The sequence below is a fragment of the Lithobates pipiens genome, unplaced genomic scaffold, assembly GCF_037356315.1.
Source record: "Lithobates pipiens isolate NorthernLeopardFrog02 unplaced genomic scaffold, aLitPip1_a1.2 Scaffold_8, whole genome shotgun sequence".
Classification (NCBI taxonomy): Eukaryota; Metazoa; Chordata; class Amphibia; order Anura; family Ranidae; genus Lithobates; species Lithobates pipiens.
The window spans coordinates 287,812,647-287,833,167 of NW_027507903.1; the positions used below are offsets into that span (position 1 = coordinate 287,812,647).

At 44.3% G+C, this 20,521-nt stretch overlaps 1 protein-coding gene across 4 annotated transcripts in view; it reads left to right on the forward strand.

The window, feature by feature from the left end:
• Positions 1–20,521, forward strand: part of CDC25C (cell division cycle 25C) — an 85,440-nt gene that overhangs the window by 16,491 nt on the left and 48,428 nt on the right. For 3 of the 4 annotated variants that reach the window (XM_077472340.1, XM_077472339.1, XM_077472341.1), the window contains exon 2: positions 3,754–3,987. In XM_077472340.1, the coding sequence (XP_077328466.1) occupies positions 3,754–3,987 (234 nt within the window). The remainder of the gene's footprint in view (positions 1–3,753; positions 3,988–20,521) is intronic. The other variant, XM_077472342.1, reaches the window with a different exon arrangement.

Genomic DNA, 20,521 nt, shown 5'->3' on the forward strand with positions numbered 1-20,521 from the left:
TGAAAGACGAACTTGGGGAAAAACGGAGTTACGTACCGGTAACATCCTTTTCCGGGAGTCTTTCAGGACAGCATCGGTTCCCACCCAGGTTTTTGGAGATTGTCGGGAACTCATCACATGAGACCATCAGGTAAGATTAAAAGTTTTTGTTTGACGTGTTCTTGTGTCTCCCCAGTTGGCCGGAGGTACTCTGGAAGAACTGAGGGACGGAGGGAGGACGAGGCTTAAATCATGAAATTGAAGGCAGTGTTTCCTAAGAGGGGAGGAGCCAGGATCACTCTAAGGTGGCTGTCCTGAAAGACTCCCGGAAAAGGATGTTACCGGTACGTAACTCCGTTTTTTTTCACCAGTGTCTAAGGTAGTTGGTCACGTAAAACATGTGCTATGAAGAAAGCTCTATTCAGGTCCCTGCGGGGGCTTAGGGGCTATGCTGACCGATCCATATCTCGGGCCAATATTTTGACTCCCAAGATGGTATGGTACCCAGGCCTCGTTATCCGAAGAAACAATGTTTTGCCTTGTTTCCTTAGAGGACTGGGCTCTGGGAAAACCAGGCTTGGTGTACTTGCACCAAGGCATATCTTTAGCAGTGCAAAACAAGTGATAAGAGTCCGAAATAAAAGTTGGTTTCAAGCATAACTCATGGTCATTCTGGAACCACCCCAGCCTATGAATGGAAAATGAAAGGCTGGTTCCCAATGGAAAATATCTTGTACTCACCCCTTTTTCTACACATATCTTGTTAGCTCTGTCAAACTCCTTAGCGGTTTAACACTTCCAGGAGTGTCTGACTTCTTACCATAGGTCACAAGACAGAAGTGTCAGAGAACTGGAGGAAGGCGCCATGTTGTATGCAGGGTATAATGGCATTTCATTGCTTTTGAAAAAAAACATTGTATATTACAGTTCCCAGGATGCAGTATTCAATGCAAAGCCTCTGGGGCTCCTGTTACAGCTTTTGTCTGTAGTGCCTCCTAGCACTGCACAATGCTCAAGGTACTCGGCTAGAAATTTAAAAATTCTTTGCTCTTCCTATGTGTTTTGCCCAGCTTAGCATAGCCTGCTCCTGTCATGAACATGAATCTGATTGTACCTGCTGAAATGATAGAAGTCCTTTTTCAAGGCCTTGCTCTCCCTTGCAAGTCCTTTTCTGCTTCTTGCATTTGAAACTATGTCCATTTGCCAGATCTTGGCTGTCTGATCTGAGGTCTTGTTGGAGTCCTAGGTACCCTCTCAGTTCAAGAGACTTGATTGTCTGAGGAATCTTGTCTTCAGCTCCATATTCTAGAATGCTGGGTGGTCCGGTTATCTCTTCATTGCTGGTCCTCTTATCTGTGGGGTCATCCGACCAAGATTCATCCCGACAGTGACATACTCCAGCCATTGAGGAGGAACCAAAAGTCTTGCAGCTCGGGAGATGCAGATTTGATTATGGCTTGAGCAGAACTTCACGTTCCAGCATTGTTCCCATGGTTTCTAGCATCCCAGGGTTTCTCATGTCACTGATCTGACCCAGGCGACATGGTACTCAAACTTCTTCGGACTCCTAGCAGACTCTCCATAGGCCCTCCCGGATCATTCAGATCTTCTGTTGGTTTGCTTTAGTGTCCACCCTTCTTTTTTATTTATTTTTTTGTGAGAACACTACAGGACACAGGTCCTTCCCATCTTTTTCTAATGATCCACTCTTGCTATTGCTTGCTAACAAAACAAAGCAATTCTAGGAAAGGAAAGGATTATATTGGGCCATCCTTACAACTTTGTTTGGCAGTATCCAATCTCTTAAGGATAGCAGCATAACCCATTGGTTCCCGAATATTTCATCCTTGGTCCTGTAATGCAGAGCTTGACAAATTTGCTTTGAATCTAGAGGCCATTTTTTGTTTGTTTTGTTTTTACCTAGAAAAAAAATTAAATTCGGGGGTCGGCCAGCTGTCTCATTCGGTTGCAGTGCTACTGGTTGGAATGGCTTTCTCACTGGGTGGTTTTGGGGGATGCGTGTCCCTTTTGGCTCTCTCGGAGAGTGGGCATTTGGCACTTACAGTTGTTGGTGCTGGAGTTATGGGGGTGTGTGTGGCATGCTGTGTGGGCTGGACCCTGCTCACCTCCCTACTTGTCTTCGGCGCCACTTGTTGGGGATGGGACACAGCGACAGCGTGTCTGCTGGGTGAGGGAGAAGAGCGTGCATGGGGGTGCCGGGGTGTGTGTGGGGAGGAAAGGTAAAATTTTGGCTCTGCTACAGGAAGCAGCAGAGCTCAAGTTTTTCTTGTTGGATGTTGGAACTGGGTCGATTGGCCAGCGCTGCATGTCTGGGGCATCAGGAGGTAGGGGTTTCTTGCACCTGGTGGTGGCGGTGGCTCAGGTGCGATATTTGTGCACCGCGTGGCCCCAATTTTTTTTTGGGGGGAGGGGGGGGATTTTGTGCTTGGGTGTAACTTAAGTTTTTTTTACTTCAAAAGGTTTTTATTTTTTAATCAAGCGTATACAAACGTGTAGCAATTGGTTGTCAACAAGAATTGTTAGTATTCAAGATAGCTTAACATAACTGAAATACCACCAGAGTAAGAGTGATTTTGGTCAGGATAATATCCCGTCCAAGCTTCGGGTATGAAAGAAGCCCAAAACCGTTGCAACTTGCAAACTGCAGGGAGGAATGCGCAACTAAAGAAAATACTCTTATGGCAGTCCAATGGTGGAGGCAGGAAGGTCCAGGAGAGTCCCTTTTATACACCCAGCACCCTCAAGGGGATCAGACTGTGCTGGGTGGGGGTCTCAGCCTCGGAGCCCCCCCACCCACCATGTGCCCTATATTTGGCGTAAAGAAGTCCTAGAGTTCTTACGAGTATCTGAAATTCCATCACAAATGTGAGGAACACTTTACGGGGCTGTGTTTAAGCGTTCGTTGGGCTACCACCTTCCACCTGATGAGTAAGCACTGCTGCTTGCCTGCACTTTTAAAAATGTGAGTTCCAGCTGGACCCATTTTTTTTTTTTTTTTTTTAAAGTCAGCAGCTACAAAAAGTGTAGCTGCTGAGTTTTAATAAACCCACTCGCCTGTCCCACGGTCCAGCGATGCGGCTGCCTGAAGCCTCCATTCTCTCCCCCTCCTGTCCGCGGCGCCGACATTGCGTCCTAATATTCTTTATATAAATGTTTAGACTTTACAAATCTCAGCCTGATTTTACTTTCTCCAATGTACGTTCACACCTATGCATTTTGCAGTGCATGTGCAGAAACGCAGTACAATCCGTTTAACATTTGTAGTTTGTATGGGTCACCTGCACATCTTCGCAGTTTCCACAGGTGCGTGTTTTGGGAAAGTGCAGGACGTTTTTTACATGCAGCATGGTACCTTTTTTATTTTTTTGCTATAAGGAATTTCAATGGAATCCACATGAAAAATGTATGTACATGTGTTTTCCTGCATGGCAACAGGCACTTCTTCTTAACAGCATTACCATCCCAAAAACACAACACATGGAAAAATGCAGAATGTGTCGCAAAATGGGTCTCAAAACCCATCGACTGCAAATGCATGTATGTTAACCTAGCCTATGTCCCACAAACATTTATGTAGTGTCTGGGCCTGAATTGATTGTTTTATTAGGTCCTCACAATACTGTAGTTGGTAAATCTAAAGGACATTGTGCAGACAGCTTGTAACCTAGATGGTTAGCTATGTTTTGTTTTTTTGGCATTTCCTGTGTAAGAATTAATGTGTTTAATTTGTACATTTCTTTCTCTCTTCATCAGCAGCTCTCCAGGATCCACACTAGTGGTGAAGAATCATAAAACCATGGCAGATGGACACTCTTTTTCATCAGATGGTTACTCAAAGTCTTCTGGTCTTAATTTCCGCACAAATTGTCGAATGGTACTAAATCTTCTGAGGGACAGAGATGCATCTGTTATATATTCTCCAGAGCAGCCATTAACACCAGTCACCGACCTTGCAGTGGGCTTCAGTAACTTAAGCACTTTCAATGGGTAAATATCACATAAACATTAGGCACAAACATGTTTTGTATGGATGTGGCATGAACCACAAGAGCTGTGGATGCATGTTCTAGTCTACGAATGTTAAGGTCGCAGCTACCAGATTTTACTGTGGACACAATTATACTGTCTAAGACTCAACCAATTAAATTACCTTCAAAGGAAAAGGCCCAGAAATGTTGAAATAAACTTGCTACACCTCACATACATGGCTAAAAAAGATCCCAGGCTTGCTTTCAAAGTGTTGCTGTGGGTCACCACAGGAGCCCCCAAACCTAGAGCACCTGCAACATGCTTCTTTTTACTAGTAGTCTTTGCAGCGAGAGTTGCTCTCACTGGGGCAATATCCAACACAGCACCTATTTGAATGGAGCCTGCTGTTTTTGCCATCTACTGATATTTAGAGGAAGGAGTTGCTGAGCAGGAAGTGTTTAGTAGACTGAGTAAAGCAGCACAGCACTTCGGGAGCTGTAATCAAGAGGAGAGAGCCTCTACCATAATCAATAGCTTTTAAACTGCATTTCCCAAAGGGAGATTGCCATGAGGAGATTTCTCAAGCCGCACAAGAGAGCTTCCTCTTGCCATTAGGGAGCCCAGAGAGTGCACATTGCTGTCCAGTGTGCACCACCACTGCTGCATATTGGTGGCCTGAGTGGGATCCCGAGTGCTGAGCCCAATTGTGCTGACATCCAGAGTCACCTGAGTGCAAAGCAGAGAGTGGACTAATCACGGTGTGTGACCAGATAATGGGCTGCAATTTTGCTGGGGCTGTTGAGCTGCTGCTGTGGGTATTTACTGTCTGTTGTTAAGTAGGCTGATCCATTTAGGAACTGACCATAAGGCCATCTAGTAGCCTTATTGCTGCCTGAAGGCTTCACTGAGACTATTCTTATGGGCCCCAACACTAGCCAGCTGAAGAGTTAGTACTAAAGACTGTGTCCCTTTTACAGCTGCTGTACAGAGACCCTCACCTATTGCTTATACTAGGAGGTAACTCACAGGGGATATTGCACCTTATCCTAGCCAGTCTCCTAGAGTACACTCTAAACTAGTTATCTTATTATATATTATACTTATTGCAGCTAATGTTTCTATGCACTATTGCTGAATTTGCTGATTTTATTAATCCCAGGCTAGTGGTACAGAACTCTATTCTAAGTTACCTTGGCATACCTAGTAATTATGCGGTGTAGCTGACTCAGGGCCAGATTAAGAGCATCATCGGCCTGGTGCTGAGGATTTTGGTAGGGCCTTTTATAAACAATAAATAAATAATGCAAAATATTTTTTGTTATAACAAATTAAATTAAAGAGAGGGAGGATGAGAGAGAGAGAAAGGGGATGAAAGAAGTGTGAGGGGTAAGGGAGGGAGGATGAGAGAGAGAAAGGGGGGGGATGAGAGAAAGAGGATGCACATGAGCATGTGTGGGAATGGCATCAATGCAGCCTGGCCAAGGCAAGTGACCGAAGGCACAGAACCCAGAAGGAAGACCGGGTGAAGATGGAAGTGCCCGGGCCCCGCCGGATTGATCACAGCACAGCACTGGAGGGCTTAGTCTGACAATTTAAGTGTACCCTAATGTGCTAATATGCTGGGAATACTTGTACATTATGGCATAACCTACCCCAGGGCCTCTAAAAAGTAGTAATGTTAGAAAAGTTTACTACTGCTTTAATATCACTAGCCTCTCATGGGGCCCCCTACTGACCCTGTGGCCCTTGGGCAGTGCCTAAGTGAATAGTTGTCAACATTTCAAAAATAATTTCAGGGACGCTTTTTTTACAAGTGCTATGTTTAGAGTAGCTGACATCCCCTATGTTCCTCTATACATCACAATAGTAATTACAAAATTAAATAAGTACTAATAATGGGGCAGAACAAATATGAGGACTGTGAAATTTCCTTTAGTTGAACTGACAAAAGTGCCCATTCTAGAGCTGGTAACATTGAGGATATTCAGTATAATTTTAAAGAACAGTTTTTGTGGGTAAGAGGCATAGGGGAGGAGTATGGATGGTATAAAAGGGGGAAGTATGTGCAGGTGAGGGAGAGGAATGTGGAGGGTCTAACAGTGGACACTATGTACATGAGAGGAGTGCAGAGGGTATGACAGAAGGCACTATGTACAGGAGAGGAGTGTGAAGGGTATGACAGTGGGCAGTATGCACAGCAGAGGAGTGTAGAGGGTATGACATTGGGCACTACGTATAAGAGAAGAGTGTGGAGGGTATGACAGTGAGCAATATGTACAGGAGTGTGGAGGGTATGACAGTGGGCACTATGTACAGGAGAGAAGTGTGGAGAGTAGTACAGTAATTACAGGAGAGGAGTGTGGAGGGAGGGTATGATGCTGGGCACTATGTATAGGAGAGGAGTATGGAGGGAATGACAGTGAGTAGCATGTACAGGAGAGGAGTGTGGAGGGTATGACAGTGGGCACTATGCATAGGAGAGAAGTGTGGAGTTTATGACAACGGGCACTATGTATAGGAGAGAAGTGTGGAGTGTATGACAATGGGCACTATGTATAGGAGATGAGTATGGAGGGTATGACAGTGAGTAGTATGTACAGGAGAGGAGTGTGGAGGGTATGACGGTGGGCACTATGTATAGGAGAGGAGCGTGGCGGGTATGACAGTGGGCACTATGTACAGGAGAGAAGTGTATGACAGCAGTCACTATGTACAAGAGAGGTGTGTAGGATATGACAGCGGGCGTTATGTATAGGAGAGAAGTGTGGAGGGCATGACAGCGAGCAGTATGTACAGGATAGAAGTGTGGAGAGTATGACAGTGGGCACTATGTATAGGAGAGGAGGATGAAGTAATCTGGGAAGGAAAAATGTAAAGGTTTGTGGAAGGATGTTTAGGGACTGCGTAGTGGTTAAGCGGGCCAGACATGGATTGAAATTACACCAATTAAGCAGAGACCAGCCATAGTCGATCTATGTATGGGCTAGCTGGTTTTACACAAGTCAACCTATTAACCAACTTGAGTACAACCAGCCTGTCAGGTTTTCCCCAAAACAATCAGTGCTGCCAGCTATAGTTAGCAACACAAATCATTGTATTCACTGGCAGAACACAATAACACTGCGGGAGTGATTGCCCCATTCACAGGTCAGCAGGTGAGAGTGTGTGTGGGGACAGGCTGGGTAGAGATACTAGTCAGTCCCTGGGTAGGCACTGGTTAGTATCAGAGCTAGATACACACAGGTTACATACTCCACGATCGTTAGAGCGAGAGCAATAATTCTAGCACTAGACCTCCTCTGTAACTCTAAACATGTAACCTGTAAAAAAATGTAAAGCATCGCTTAGTACACAACAAAAAATTGTGCTAATTTTAGTGTTTTTTTTTTTTATGAATGAAACAGTTTCTTTCCAAAAAAAAACGTTTGAAAAATTGCTGCGCAAATATCATGTAACATAAAAAGTTGCAAAGACCACCATTTTATTCCATAGGGTGTCTGCTAAAACAATATATAATGCTTGAGGGTTCTGAGTAATTTTCTAGCATAAAAAAAATGATGACTTTTACATGTAGGAGAGAAGTCTCAGAATGGGCCTGGGTGGCAAGGGGTTAATTATCATAAGTAATATACAAATAATTATTATAAGCACTGTGAGTTCATCCTCTGTCTGCTGCAGAGTGTTCCAGCTTGTATTTAAACTGGCCGCTCTGTATGTAGCTTCTGACAGGCTTCGCAAGGAGCCCCGTATATCTCCGGAACCATAGATGATAGCAGCCCCATATTTTAACCAGTGCTAGAGTGGGTCTCTGTGACTCCTGATCGCTGAGCTACAATCCTCAAAGTCGATCTTTTTTTTTTTTTTTTTTTTTTTTTTTTTTTGGGCAAATGGGCCTATCTTGAGAAAGGGGCCTGGAGCTGCAGCTCCAATAGCCCCTATGTTAATCCGGCCCTGAGCTGACTGTATCTGAACCTACCTTCTGTGTGTTCATTTATTCTCAAACTGCCATTTATTCTAACCTGTACCAATACATTGCATTAATTTACCACTAAAAGGGTCTTGTGTCTCTTTCCTTGTGCTAATTCACAGCCAGGTTAAAGGTATTGTGACAAACCGTGCCTGTCAGTTGTGAATGGAGTGCATCTGTCGTATATGATTTTGCGGTTCGTGAGTTAAATGGGTGGCATTGGAAGGTTTTTAGCAGGAAGCATGGGGTAATTACTGACCATACCTTGTTCCCCACCAAGGTAGGTTTTCTTTCCCTGCGTTAATGGGTAGTTGCTGGGAAAGCATGCAAGCAGGCTGTGAGGTAACATGTGTGAAGCAGACCAAGTGGGGTCTATTTACTAGTCAGAAGGCATAATAACCGGTTTCTGCTGGACTTTTGTTTGTGATGCTTATCTCTGCGAGGGAATCTTCTTGATTTGTTTAAAACGCTTACCAATAAACATGGGAAGGAAGCCCTTAAAGTGGTTATAAACCCTTACAAACCACTTTGACCTACAGGTAAGCCTAGATTAAGGCTTACCTGTAGGTCCAAGAAATATCTCCTAAACCTACATGGTTTAGGAGATATTTTACTAAAAGAGTCACAGCTGTGTACAACGCATGCGCCGTAGACAGCGGCGCGCAGGCGCACTATCGCCATTAGCAGCATGCCGCTGCTAACGGCGATATGCCGTTAGTTGCGGCCCCCATGCGCATGCGCGGGATTGACGTCATCGCTGCTCCGGCGCTGTAAGTGGCCGGAGCAGCGATACCCGGAAGAAGATGGAGACGGTGACATCGCTGGCTCCTGTGTCAGGTAAGTGACACATAATGGGCTACTATGCAATGCATAGTAGCCCATTATGCTTTTACCTTTGCAGGGAGACAGAGGAAGTAAAAACCCATCAGGGTTTACTTCCTCTTTAAACCTACTTGGTGCATGAACTACATGTCTGCGAGCTCTCTGCTTGAAGCTGGACCCCGCAGTATTCAACCAGGCTGAGGGTTTTCTTGGCGCTGAGGTACAGAACAGAGAACCCAAATTACCAAGCGACTTTTTCGGGAATAGCGATACACATTTTTAAAAAAAAAACACATACACAGAAAAGTAAGTATGAGCACATGCGTATTAAGCAACACTTGTGCCACACATATTGGGTATCGCTGTGCACACCAAAGAAAGGACATTAATTCAAGGGCCGTCGTTTACTTGTACTCTAAATGCCCATACACACTATCAGATTTTTTTTATTTTTTTTTTTTTTTTTTTTTTTATATAAATTCTTTATTTTTCCCTCCTTTTTTTTTTTTTTTTTTTTCCATAAATTTCACATGTACATCTCCTTTCAAACAGATCTCCTCAAACTCAGTCAGTGCCCTTATTTCTACATATACCTTTTTGATTTAGATCTAATAAAAGCTTCTAATTGCCTCATTCTGAAAGGATCTAACTCTGATGTTTCTTTTTCAATGTCTTTTTTTTATTTTTTTTGTCATTAACCGATTTTCTAGCGAAAAATTACACATTCTGCTAATGCCTCTCTCGTATTGTTTTAAATTTTGGATCTGTTCCCGATTCAAATGTTGGAGTACCCAGGATTGGGAGGAGCGGACTAGGATTTCTCGAGGATAGATGGTTTTCTAAATACTTTTTTAATTGTTTGTATTGTCTCGCCTATTGTTGGATGTTTTCTTACTCCTATTGGCACCTCTGTGTCTGGGATCCACATTAGTCCTTCCAGTGGGATATCTGTCACTGCTTGTTCTGTCTGTATCCAAGACTTATCTTTTTTAAGCCTACACCATTCCACTACTCTAGCTAAATGTGAGGCTTCATGATATTTTATTGGATCTGGGAGTCCTATACCTCCTTTTCCTTTGGGGAGTACTAAGATATTTCGACGTACTCTTGCTGGTTTCCCAGCCCAAATAAACTTCAAGAATCTTGATCTAAGATCCTTTAAAAAGCTTAGGGGGATCTTAATTAGTATAGTCTGTATTAAGTATAGGAGTCTTGGCATCACATTCATCTTGATAATATTAGATCTCCCAAACCACGTGGAAATCTTTGTCCCATTTCTGAAGATCACAATGGGATATAATTGAGTTCGAACAGCTCATTCCGATTTTTTTTTTTTTTTTTTTTTTGACATTTATGTTCCTAAGTAGCTTATATATGAATTCGTCCATCTAAAATCGAATTGTGTGGATATCGCTTGTAGATGGGATGAATTTATTTCTATCCACATTGCTTCTGATTTTCCATAATTTACTTTGAAATTAGATATTTTCCCATATTCTCGTAACTCCATCAATAAAGATGGAAGAGACGTAATTGGGGCAGTTACAAAAAAAATCTAATTATCTGCATAAGCCACCAACTTCTGTTCTTCTTTATTTTTATTTTTTTATTTATTTATTTTTTTCACCCCCCCTTTTTTTTTTTTTTTTTTGGGCACCTTATTTTTTTTACTTTTTATCTCTATTTCTTTTCACTTTTAACAAAGCATACAAAAACTTACAACGTTGCCATACAGATTTAGGTAAGAACAATAAAAATTCCACACAACCCTTTTACTCCTTTCCATTCCCTACCTTCATCCATCCTACCCATTCACACCAACATTCTCCTTACACTATTTCCCTAGCCAACAACCCTTCCACTTAGGTATAGATACCATTGTTCATTTTCTTGCACCACATCTTCCAGATCTTATCAAACTTTTTTTATACCTCCCTGTCTTTTATATATATATATATTACCCTTTCCTTAAAGCGGGATTCCACCCTAAAGTGGAACCTCCGCTGATCGGATCCCTCCCCCCCTCCGGTGTCACAATTGACACCTTTCAGGGGGGAGGGGGGTGGAGATACCTGTCAAAGACAGGTATTTTCACCCACTTCCGGGCATAGACTCCCGTGGGAGTCTACGCCATTTCCTGCCCTGCCGCGCTGTCTGCTGGGACACACACGGGTCCCAGTGACGGCGCAGAGATTTTTTATTGCGCGGCTCGCGCATGCGCAGTAGGGAACCGGGAAGTGAAGCCGATTCGCTTCACTTCCTGATTCCCTCACCTAGAATGGTGACTACAGCAGCCGAGAGCCGAGCGATCGATCGGCCTCGGCTGCCGGCATCGCTGGAACCCGGGACAGGTGAGTGTCCATTTATTAAAAGTCAGCAGCTGTAGTATTTATAGCTGCTGGCTTTTAATATTTTTTTTTTTTTTTTGGTGGAATCCCTCTTTAACCACTTTCAGGCCGGACCATTTTGCTGGTCAATGACCAGAGGTCTTTTTACAATTTGGCACTGCGCTGCTTTAACTGGTAATTGCGCGGTCATACCCAAACAAAATTTGCGTCCTTTTCTTCCCACAAATAGAGCTTTCTTTTGATGGTATTTGATTGCCTCTGCGATTTTTATTTTTTGCGATATAAACGTAAAAAGACCGCAAATTTTGAAAAAAAATGATATTTTCTACTTTTTGTTATTAGAAAAATCCAATAAACTCAATTTTAGTCATACATTTAGGCCAAAATGTATTTAGCCACATGTCTTTGGTAAAAAAAAAGTCAATAACTGTATATTTATTGGTTTGCGCAAAAGTTGTCACATCTACAAACTAAGGTACGTTTTCTGGAATTTACGCAGCTTTTAGTTTACGACTGCCTATCTCATTTCTTGAGGTGCTAAAATGGCAGGGCAGTACAAAACCCCCCCCAAATGACCCCATTTTGGAAAGTAGACCCCCTAAGGAAATTGATAAGTGGCATGTTGAGCCCATTGAATATTTTATTTTTTTTGCCTCAAGCGATTGAATAATGACAAAAAAAAATTTTTTTTTTTTTACACAAAGTTGTCACTAAATGATATATTGCTCACACATGCTATGGGCATATGTGAAATGACACCCCAAAATAAATTCTGCTGCTTCTCCTGAGTACGGGGATACCACATGTGTGGGATTTTTTGGGAGCCTAGCCGCATACGGGGCCCCGAAAGCCAAGAACCGCCTTCAGGTTTTCTAAGGGCGTAAATATTTGACTTCACTCCTCACTACCTATTACAGTTTTGAAGGCCATAAAATGCCAAGATGGCACAAAACCCCCACAAATGACCCCATTTTAGAAAGTAGACACCCCAAGCTATTTGCTGAGAGGCATGTTGAGTCCATGGAATATTTTATATTTTGCCACAAGTTGCGGGAAAATTACAAACTTTTTTTTTTTTTTTCACAAAGTTGTCACTAAATGATATATTGCTCACGCATGCCATGGGCATATGTGAAATGACACCCCAAAATAAATTCTGCTGCTTCTCCTGAGTACGGGGATACCACATATGTGGGACTTTTTGGGAGCCTAGCCGCGTACGGGGCCCCGAAAACCAAGCACCGCCTTCAGGCTTTCTAAGGGCGTTACAGTTTTGAAGGCCATAAAATGCCAAGATGGCACAAACCCCCCCCAAATGACCCATTTTGGAAAGTAGACACCCCTAAATTTAGGGGTACACTAGTGAGACTAGGTAATAAATGGCGGGTGCCCTGAAACTATAAAAAAATAACTAACCAACCAGCGTCACCTGTAACAGTTATATGGTGATCACTGGTGAAAGGGTTAACTAGGGGGCAATCAGGGGGCTTTATGCGGTAGTATATGGGGGTCCCTGGCGCTATAAAAAGCTGCGGCGAACCTAAATACCTACCTGCCTAACTAGCGTCACCTGTGACACTAATACAGCGATCAGAAAAACGATTGCTTATTAGGCTGGGTTCACACTGGAGCGATGCAGGAACGCCACGAATCCGCGGCGGGTTCCCGCATCGCATGCCTCCCGGCGGCAGTTCACACTGCCCTATGCGAACTGCTGGGAGTGTCAGTGAAATGTTAATGACACCCCCAGATCAGTTCGCATATCGCAGTGCGATCTGCAAACTCGGATCGCATGGTGTGAACACCCATGCGATCCGATTCTGCTGCGGACCAAAAAAAGGGTCCCGTGCGAATTTGCGGCGGGTGCGACGCAAATTCAGCCATACTATCTGTATGGCTGAACTCGAATCGCACAGAGATCGGATGTGATTTGCACTGCAGTGCGGTGCGAATCACATCCGTTCTCATAAACCGCTGCAATGTGAACCCAGCCTTAGTGACACTGGCGACGGGGGGTGATCACGGGGTTAAACCTTTATTGGGGGGGTTAGGGGGGTACCTTAGAACTAAAGGGGGCTAACCCTAACTGCCCTAACAGTTATTACAGTCACAAATGACACCAATGCAAAAAAAAAAAATAAATGACATTGGTGTCACTGTGACTGGGGGGCAGGGGTAATTGGGGGGGTGATCGGGGGGGTGTGAGTGTGCCTGGCATGTTCTACTGTGTAGTGTCGTGTTGGTGCAACTCACCGATCCTCTCTCCTCGGTGTCGGAACGAAAAATACCGACACGGAGGAGAGATTACATCACTTCCTCTCCTGTGTTTACATTACAGGAGAGGAAGTGATGTCACGGAGCATTTCCATTCGTCGGGAGTGATCGCGAGGGGGTGGCCATGAATATATGGCCGCCCCCTCATCCCGGATCGCTCCCGAACGAATACCGACCGCCGCAGGCACCGGGGGGGGGGGGGGCCCGATCGGGCCCCCCACCCGCGGGTAGGCAGGGACGTACAGGTACGCCCATATGCCTGCCCGTGCCATTCTGTCGACGTACATCGTCGTGCGGCGGTCGGCAAGTGGTTAAGGACTACGCCATTCATATTCTGCACCCACTCTCCACTTCTGGGGGGGGGGGGGGGGACGAGGATTGCCATTTCTGAGCTATAAGTTTCCTAGCCTGGAAAAGGCATCTAATTTTTGCTAAGTTAGTACCTTTTTGGGATCACATCCTCCGTCTATCCATCCCAGTACACACCCCAAGGGTTCCCTATCTATCACCGTCTCAAATACCTGGGTTATTATTTCCACAACCTCCCTCCAGTAGCGATGCAGCTTGGGGCACCTCCAAAACATGTGTATCATATCTCCTTCCATCCTTCCACATCTAGGGCATAAAGAGTTCTGCCTTCGACCGAACAAAAAGTCTCTTGGGCGTATAGTATGCTCTATACAATAGAAATAAGTGGGACATTTTTTGAGATGAAGAGAGGGATACCCACGGCGCCAACTCAAGAACCCTCTCCCATTGGGCTTCCGAGAGATTTCCCACATCTATTTCCCATTTCTTCCTATACACTTGCTCCTGTGATATAGCCCGAGACATCTTATGTATACTTGCATAAGTTTTGGATATTAGTCCTTTCCTCGATTTCACTCGCAGTATTTCCTGTATTACTGGTATCTCACACCATTTTATTGCGTCCTTCTCAAACTCTTTTTCCAACGCGTGTCTGACCTGCAGATATCTTCAAAAAAAAAACATTTTTTTTGGTATTGCAAACTGATCCCTTAATTCCTGAAAGGATTTCAGATTACTATTTTGGTAAATCTGGTGGATAGACTTTATACCTCTTCTTTCCCATTCCTTGATTTGTCCTATTTTTTGTAACTCGCCCAACTTATTATTGGCCCATAGGGGAGAATATTTAGTAAATCCCCCTATACCCCAATATTCCTTTGGATGTTTCCCACACCTTTTATAATTAGACCAAGTGTAGGAATGTCTTGCATAAAGATCCCTGCCTCCAATGCTTCTACCACTGACCTACCAAGAAATTGTTCAAGGATTGTTCTCTTTCCTCGTCCATTACTCTCTATGTCCCCTCTTACCTGGTGTTGCAACTGGGCTGCTAAAAAGTAGTTGAATGGGTGGGGGATTGCCACACCCCCTTCATTACTTGGACATTGTAAAGTTTTTAAACTAATCTGCGCTTGACCCCCCCTTCCAAATCAATTCTCTGAACATGGAGTCTATCTTGTAAAACCATTTCTTATAGATCCATATTGGGAAATTGTGTAAAATGTACATAAGTTGTGGCAAAAGTATTATTTTAATTAAATTACCTCGGCCTGCTGCTGATAGAGGAAGTTTCTTCCAAATGTTGATTTTCCCTTAAATTTAAATAGCAATGGAGCTAAATTATTCACTATATACTGTTTGGGGTCTTTAGTAATATAAATGCCCAAATATTTCATTTGGCTTACTATTTGCAGACGAGCAACCTCTCTGGGAAGGGGGCTATCCAGGGGGTTAACTGGTAGTAAACAGGATTTTCCCCAATTTATCCTTAATCCTGAAAGTTCTCCCAAGTTTTTAATTCTATACATTACTTCCCCTATTGAGTTCTGTATATCTCCGAGAAGCAGAAGAAGATCGTCTGCAAATAGTATAATTTTCTCTTCCTCCTCCCCTCTCCTATACCCTTTTATCTCCCTGCATTTAGTCTGATGGACACGGCCAGGGGTTCAAATGCCATGGCAAACAAAAGAGGCGACATAGGACACCCCTGTCTCGTACCCCTCCTCAATCTAAACCCAACAGAGCTATCGTTATTTATTTTTACCCTTGCTACGGGGGATCTATACAACATTTTTACCCATTTTATAAATGTCGGTCCGATCTGGAATTCTTTCAAGACTCTCCACAAATATCTCCATTCTAGAGTGTCGAAGGCCTTGGCATCCAACGATGGAACCGCTCTCTGACCGTCTCCATCCACTGGTATCTGAAGATTTAAATACACCCGCCTTATTTTTATACTCGTGGATCTACCAGGGATAAACCCCGATTGATCAGGGTGGATGAGTTTCTCTATCACTCCGTTTAATCTAGCCACCAAGACCTTCGCCAAGATCTTTACAGCTATATTCAATAGAGAAATGGGTCTATATGAAGAGGGATCGAGAGGGTCTTTATTTTCCTTCGGGATTACTATTATAGTTGATTCCATCATAGATGGAGGAAGCTCCCCTTTTAATATCGCCCCGTTTTAAAACTTTCAGCAGTTCCGGATTTAGTATCTCACCAAAATGTCGCTAGACCTCCACCGGCAGGCCGTCGGGGCCTGGGGCCTTTTTGTCCCGCCATTTCCTGTACAGTACACTGGATTTCTTCCAGCGTTATAGGGCTGTCCAGAGCGGCACTATCTTCCTTAGAGAAGTAAGGCATTCTCAATGACTCAAAAAATTTGTCGATTCACTCCCCTTCCTCATCCTGCTGGGAATGATATAGAGCCTCATAATAGGACCTAAACCTTTCCAATATAGCTGTCTTGTCTGTCAATGTCCTCCCCTCTACCGAGCTAATCCTTGGTACCATAGATGGTGATGAGCTTGTTCTCACTAGGTGTGCCAACATCCGTCCTACCCTTTTACCTTCCCCAAATGCTATTTGTTTCTGAAAGATATATTTGTTTTCTGCTTTCCCCATCATTATAAGACGATATTCCTGCTGGGCATCCAACTATACCCCCAGGTTGTCAGATGTCGGGTCCTTAATGTACTGGTCCTCTAGATATATCACTCTCTTTGAAGCATTTTCTTCCCTTTCCCTAGATTGTTTTTTGATTTTTGAGATCTGTTGTATCAGGAGACCCTGAAGGTAAGCCTTCAGGGTATCCCACACAATACCTGGCGAGGCCGTGCCCGTGTTCAGATCTAAATATTCTCTTAATGCCATTAGCACTTCCTTTGGTTCTCCCATGAGCTCCAGCCAAGAGGGACTAATTCTCCACTTCTGGAAGTGATTTTCCTCCCCTAAAACTAGAGGCTGTCATTCCTGAGTGGTCTGAAAATCCTCTTGGCAAGTATTTTATCTTATTTACTAATGCCATCGCCTCATCATTCCCCATAATCAAATCTATCCTTGACAAACTCGAGTGTGTAGTAGAAAAGCACGAGAGAGATCGAGTTTTTGGGTCCTGAATTCTCCAAAGATCCTTCAGGCCCATTTCTCTCAAACTGGGGTAAGCGACCCTCTGTTGTACCCCATGGGGGAGTCTATCCATCGTTTTATCCATAACCATATTAAAATCTCCCATCACTATTAGTGGGACTCCCAGCTTATCTAACACAAACTCGACCAATTCGTATAGGATATCTGTAGAAAAGGGTGGTGGTATATACAAATTACCCATGATCAGTATTTTCTCTTATATTTTTATATATGGTAAAATAGATCTCCCCTGCTCGTCTAACTTAGCCTGGAAACAGTTAAAGGGTGTTCCTGCTTTAATCAGAATACTGACCCCCCTAGAAAAGGATGTATGGACTGAATGATATTGGATGGGATATTCCGCCCACCCCAGTTGTCAACTAGAGGCATTTGTAAAGTGTGTTTCCTGCAGGCAGAGAATCGTTGCTCCATGTGACTTGGCCAACGACCTAACCGCTGCCTTTTTCCTCAAGTCTCCCAAGCCTCTAACATTCCAAGAAAATATAAAATAAATCCACCCTTCCCTGACATTGTAGGTTCACTCATTGAAACTAATAGTGCTTATATAAAATATGTGAATCCCACCTTTTATTATTCAATTTAATAAATTTTTTGTGGGTGTCTTGAGTGTCTTTTAGCCCTTGTTTCACTGTGGTTAAATAAATCCTATTTAGTGCTCCAAATCTGAGTGTACTTTTTCCATTCATCCCTATACCTTACATACCAAGTAATCCTTCCGTGTGTTACCCTTATCTCCCTCCCCTCATTACCATCACCCATCTCATACGTTCCTCGCATTGCCTCTCTAGGCATCACTTGGGGCCTACTCACGTGACCTTTCCATGCACACCTCACTCGTGAACCATTCCGCTTTATTCTTCTTTTAGAATTAACCCCCCCACCCCCTCTCCTCCCCTCCCTCCCCCCACCCAAACGACCCCCCCCAAACTCCAATCAAAGAACAAACATAAGAGGAATGCAGAACACTAACTCCTCCATAACTGGCACCATCCAGCCAGGGGTGCCCCGCGGTCCACTTCCCTCTCACCCTACCCATCTTCCTCTCCCCCCTTCCTCTAGTGTAACACTGTAAACACCCAGTGTTCTTTTCCCTTCCCCCTTCCAAAAAGAAAAGGGGGAGGGGGGGGAAGGGAGAAAAAGGGAAACAAAGAAAAAAGTTTTCGCAGTTCAATCATATTACTGTCTCTGGGTAAAAGTTGTCAACCAGTCCTCTGCACCTTTCGGAGTATCAAAGACTATAGCCCCTTCAGGGGAGTTTACCCATAGTCTTGCTGGATAAAACAATGCATATGTCAAATTTAGTTGACGAAGTCTCCGCTTCACTTCCCCAAATTTGGCTCTCCTTTTTTGCAACTCTGGCGAAAAGTCCGGAAAGATCGATACCCGGGAACCATTGTACATAATCTTGCCTATTTCTCTAGCTTTACGTGTGATAGTCTTTGTCTTTATAAAGTAGTAATTTAGCCAGAAACGGTCTTGAAGGGGCTCCAGCTTGTGGGGGGTCTTACAGGGACTCTGTGCGCTCTTTCAATGGCAAAAAGTGGTGATAGGGTACCCTGCCCAAATGTCTACAAACCATTTCTCTAGGAAACCTATTGGGTCTGGGCCCTCACAGTGTTCCGGTAAACCCACTATCCGAACGTTCTTCCTTCTCATCTTATTCTCCATTTCATCCAGTTTATTTTCCTGTTTGATTAACTGCTCTTGCATGGTCCTAATCTCCCGTATCAAAGGGCCCAAGTCATCCTCCACCTGACCGACCTGGTCCTCTAGATTTGTAGTCCTTTCCTGTATTTTCTGGATATCTTGTCTAACATAGGAGAGTTCCTCCTGAATGGTAACATGTTGGGGGCTCATTTCCCCTAAAGATTCTCTACAGGAGTTGACAGCCAGCAATACCTCTTTTAATGATGGTTCAGGTTCCACCTCGCCTTGGGCCCCCCCGGCAACCCGGGTGCCCCCGCCGAGGCTACCCCAGTGGGCTGACCCATAAGTCGCTCCCCATCCTCTCCTCCTTCCAGTACCATCGGGGGGTGACTTAGCCCCTGGCTTTTCCTAACTCCCACGGCACCTGACAGCCTATTGGTCTGGGCTTGCTGCCCCTGTTGAATACCTTTCGGGGGAAGTTTAATTAGGTACCTGCCCACTGTTGTGCGCGTATTTTTCTAGTTTTGCAGCCGCAGCGGCTTGGCTTGCTTTAGTCGCACGGTGCGACAGCATAGTAATCTTTTTGTTTTAGGGAGAGCGTCCCAAACAAATACAAACTGGGAGTGAAGGAGACCAAATAATGTACGACAGAACAAAGTTCTCTGCTTCTTGTCAATCACACAATGGCGTCTATCTTCTCCCACAGCACATAAAAATTTATTGGGTTCAATTATTGAATATCCACTGATGGCTTTAAACGACTGATTGTTTTACACTAATTTTAGACAGGCTATAATACAGTCCAAATAGGTCTGGATAGATCCAAATGGTAATGAAAGGGTTGACTCCACAAGCACCAAAATACAGCCTAGGATTTATCCTGTGATCCGTTCCCAGCCTCTCCTCTAGACTATATTTAAATAATTTATCAAGAATGACTGGAGGGATATCAAAGAATCACTGGAGGAGTATCAGAGAATCAGCAGCAGAGGGTGAGCGACTGTAAAACTCAATATCCTTCCACATCTTGGCATATACAGTTCACAGTTCACAATTTCATCGGACATTAGTCACTCACCACCCTGTATATGACAATGCAGCGCTCGTCAGTTCCTTCTCACACCATACTTCTCTGCCTCTCTTGCTGTCAATAGTGATATACACTTTTTTTAGGCTAAGGAGACACTGGCTCTTCCCACCGCTTCTCTAGTCCCAGCTTCTCCTCCGTTCTCCGGCGGGCCGCTCAAGCAGAGGACGGTGGAGGGGGATAAAAAAAGAGGCACGTCACCTGCATCCCCCCCCCCTGCACGGCCGCCAGTCGGCTCCAGGCGTGCCGCTCGGCGGGCCAATAATCAGAGAGGCGGACGAGAGTGCTCCGACCTTGCATAGGCTTCCGCTGAGCTCAGCCAGGTAGCTCCGTGTCACAGGCAGCCACTCATTGCAGGGTAGAGAGGGGAGGGCGAGGCACTCGCTCACACACGCACAGCCTCCTCCTCCTCCTCCTCCTCCATCCGGTCACCATTTTCACCCCCTTAATATTCACATTGGCACGTATTTTCCTTAAAAAAGGTTCTATTGTCAAAATGAATATCAGGGGTGAAAGGGGACATCCCTGGCATGTTCCGTTAAAGATGGAGAAAGACTATCATTTACTTTCACCCTGGCACTTGGTTTTGAATATAAATTAAATCGCAGCATCCCATCCCCCAGGCCTATATGCTGTAATACCGCTTTTAAGAATATCCAATCTACCCGATCAAACGCTTTTCCCCCATCCGCGTATCCTAGCACCATTGACTTGTGCAGTTTTTGTGCCAGGTAAATTGTATTCACCACCGGTTGTGTATTTTCTCTTCCGTCTCTCCCAGGGATAACCCCCACTTGATCTGGGTGTATTAATTCCGGAATCAGATTTATCAATCTCATGGCTAATATCTTTGTGAACACTTTGAGGTCCACATTCAACAGTGAAATAGGTCGGTAGCTAGGGCATTAAGGATCCTTCCCTTTTGGGATTACTGTTATATGT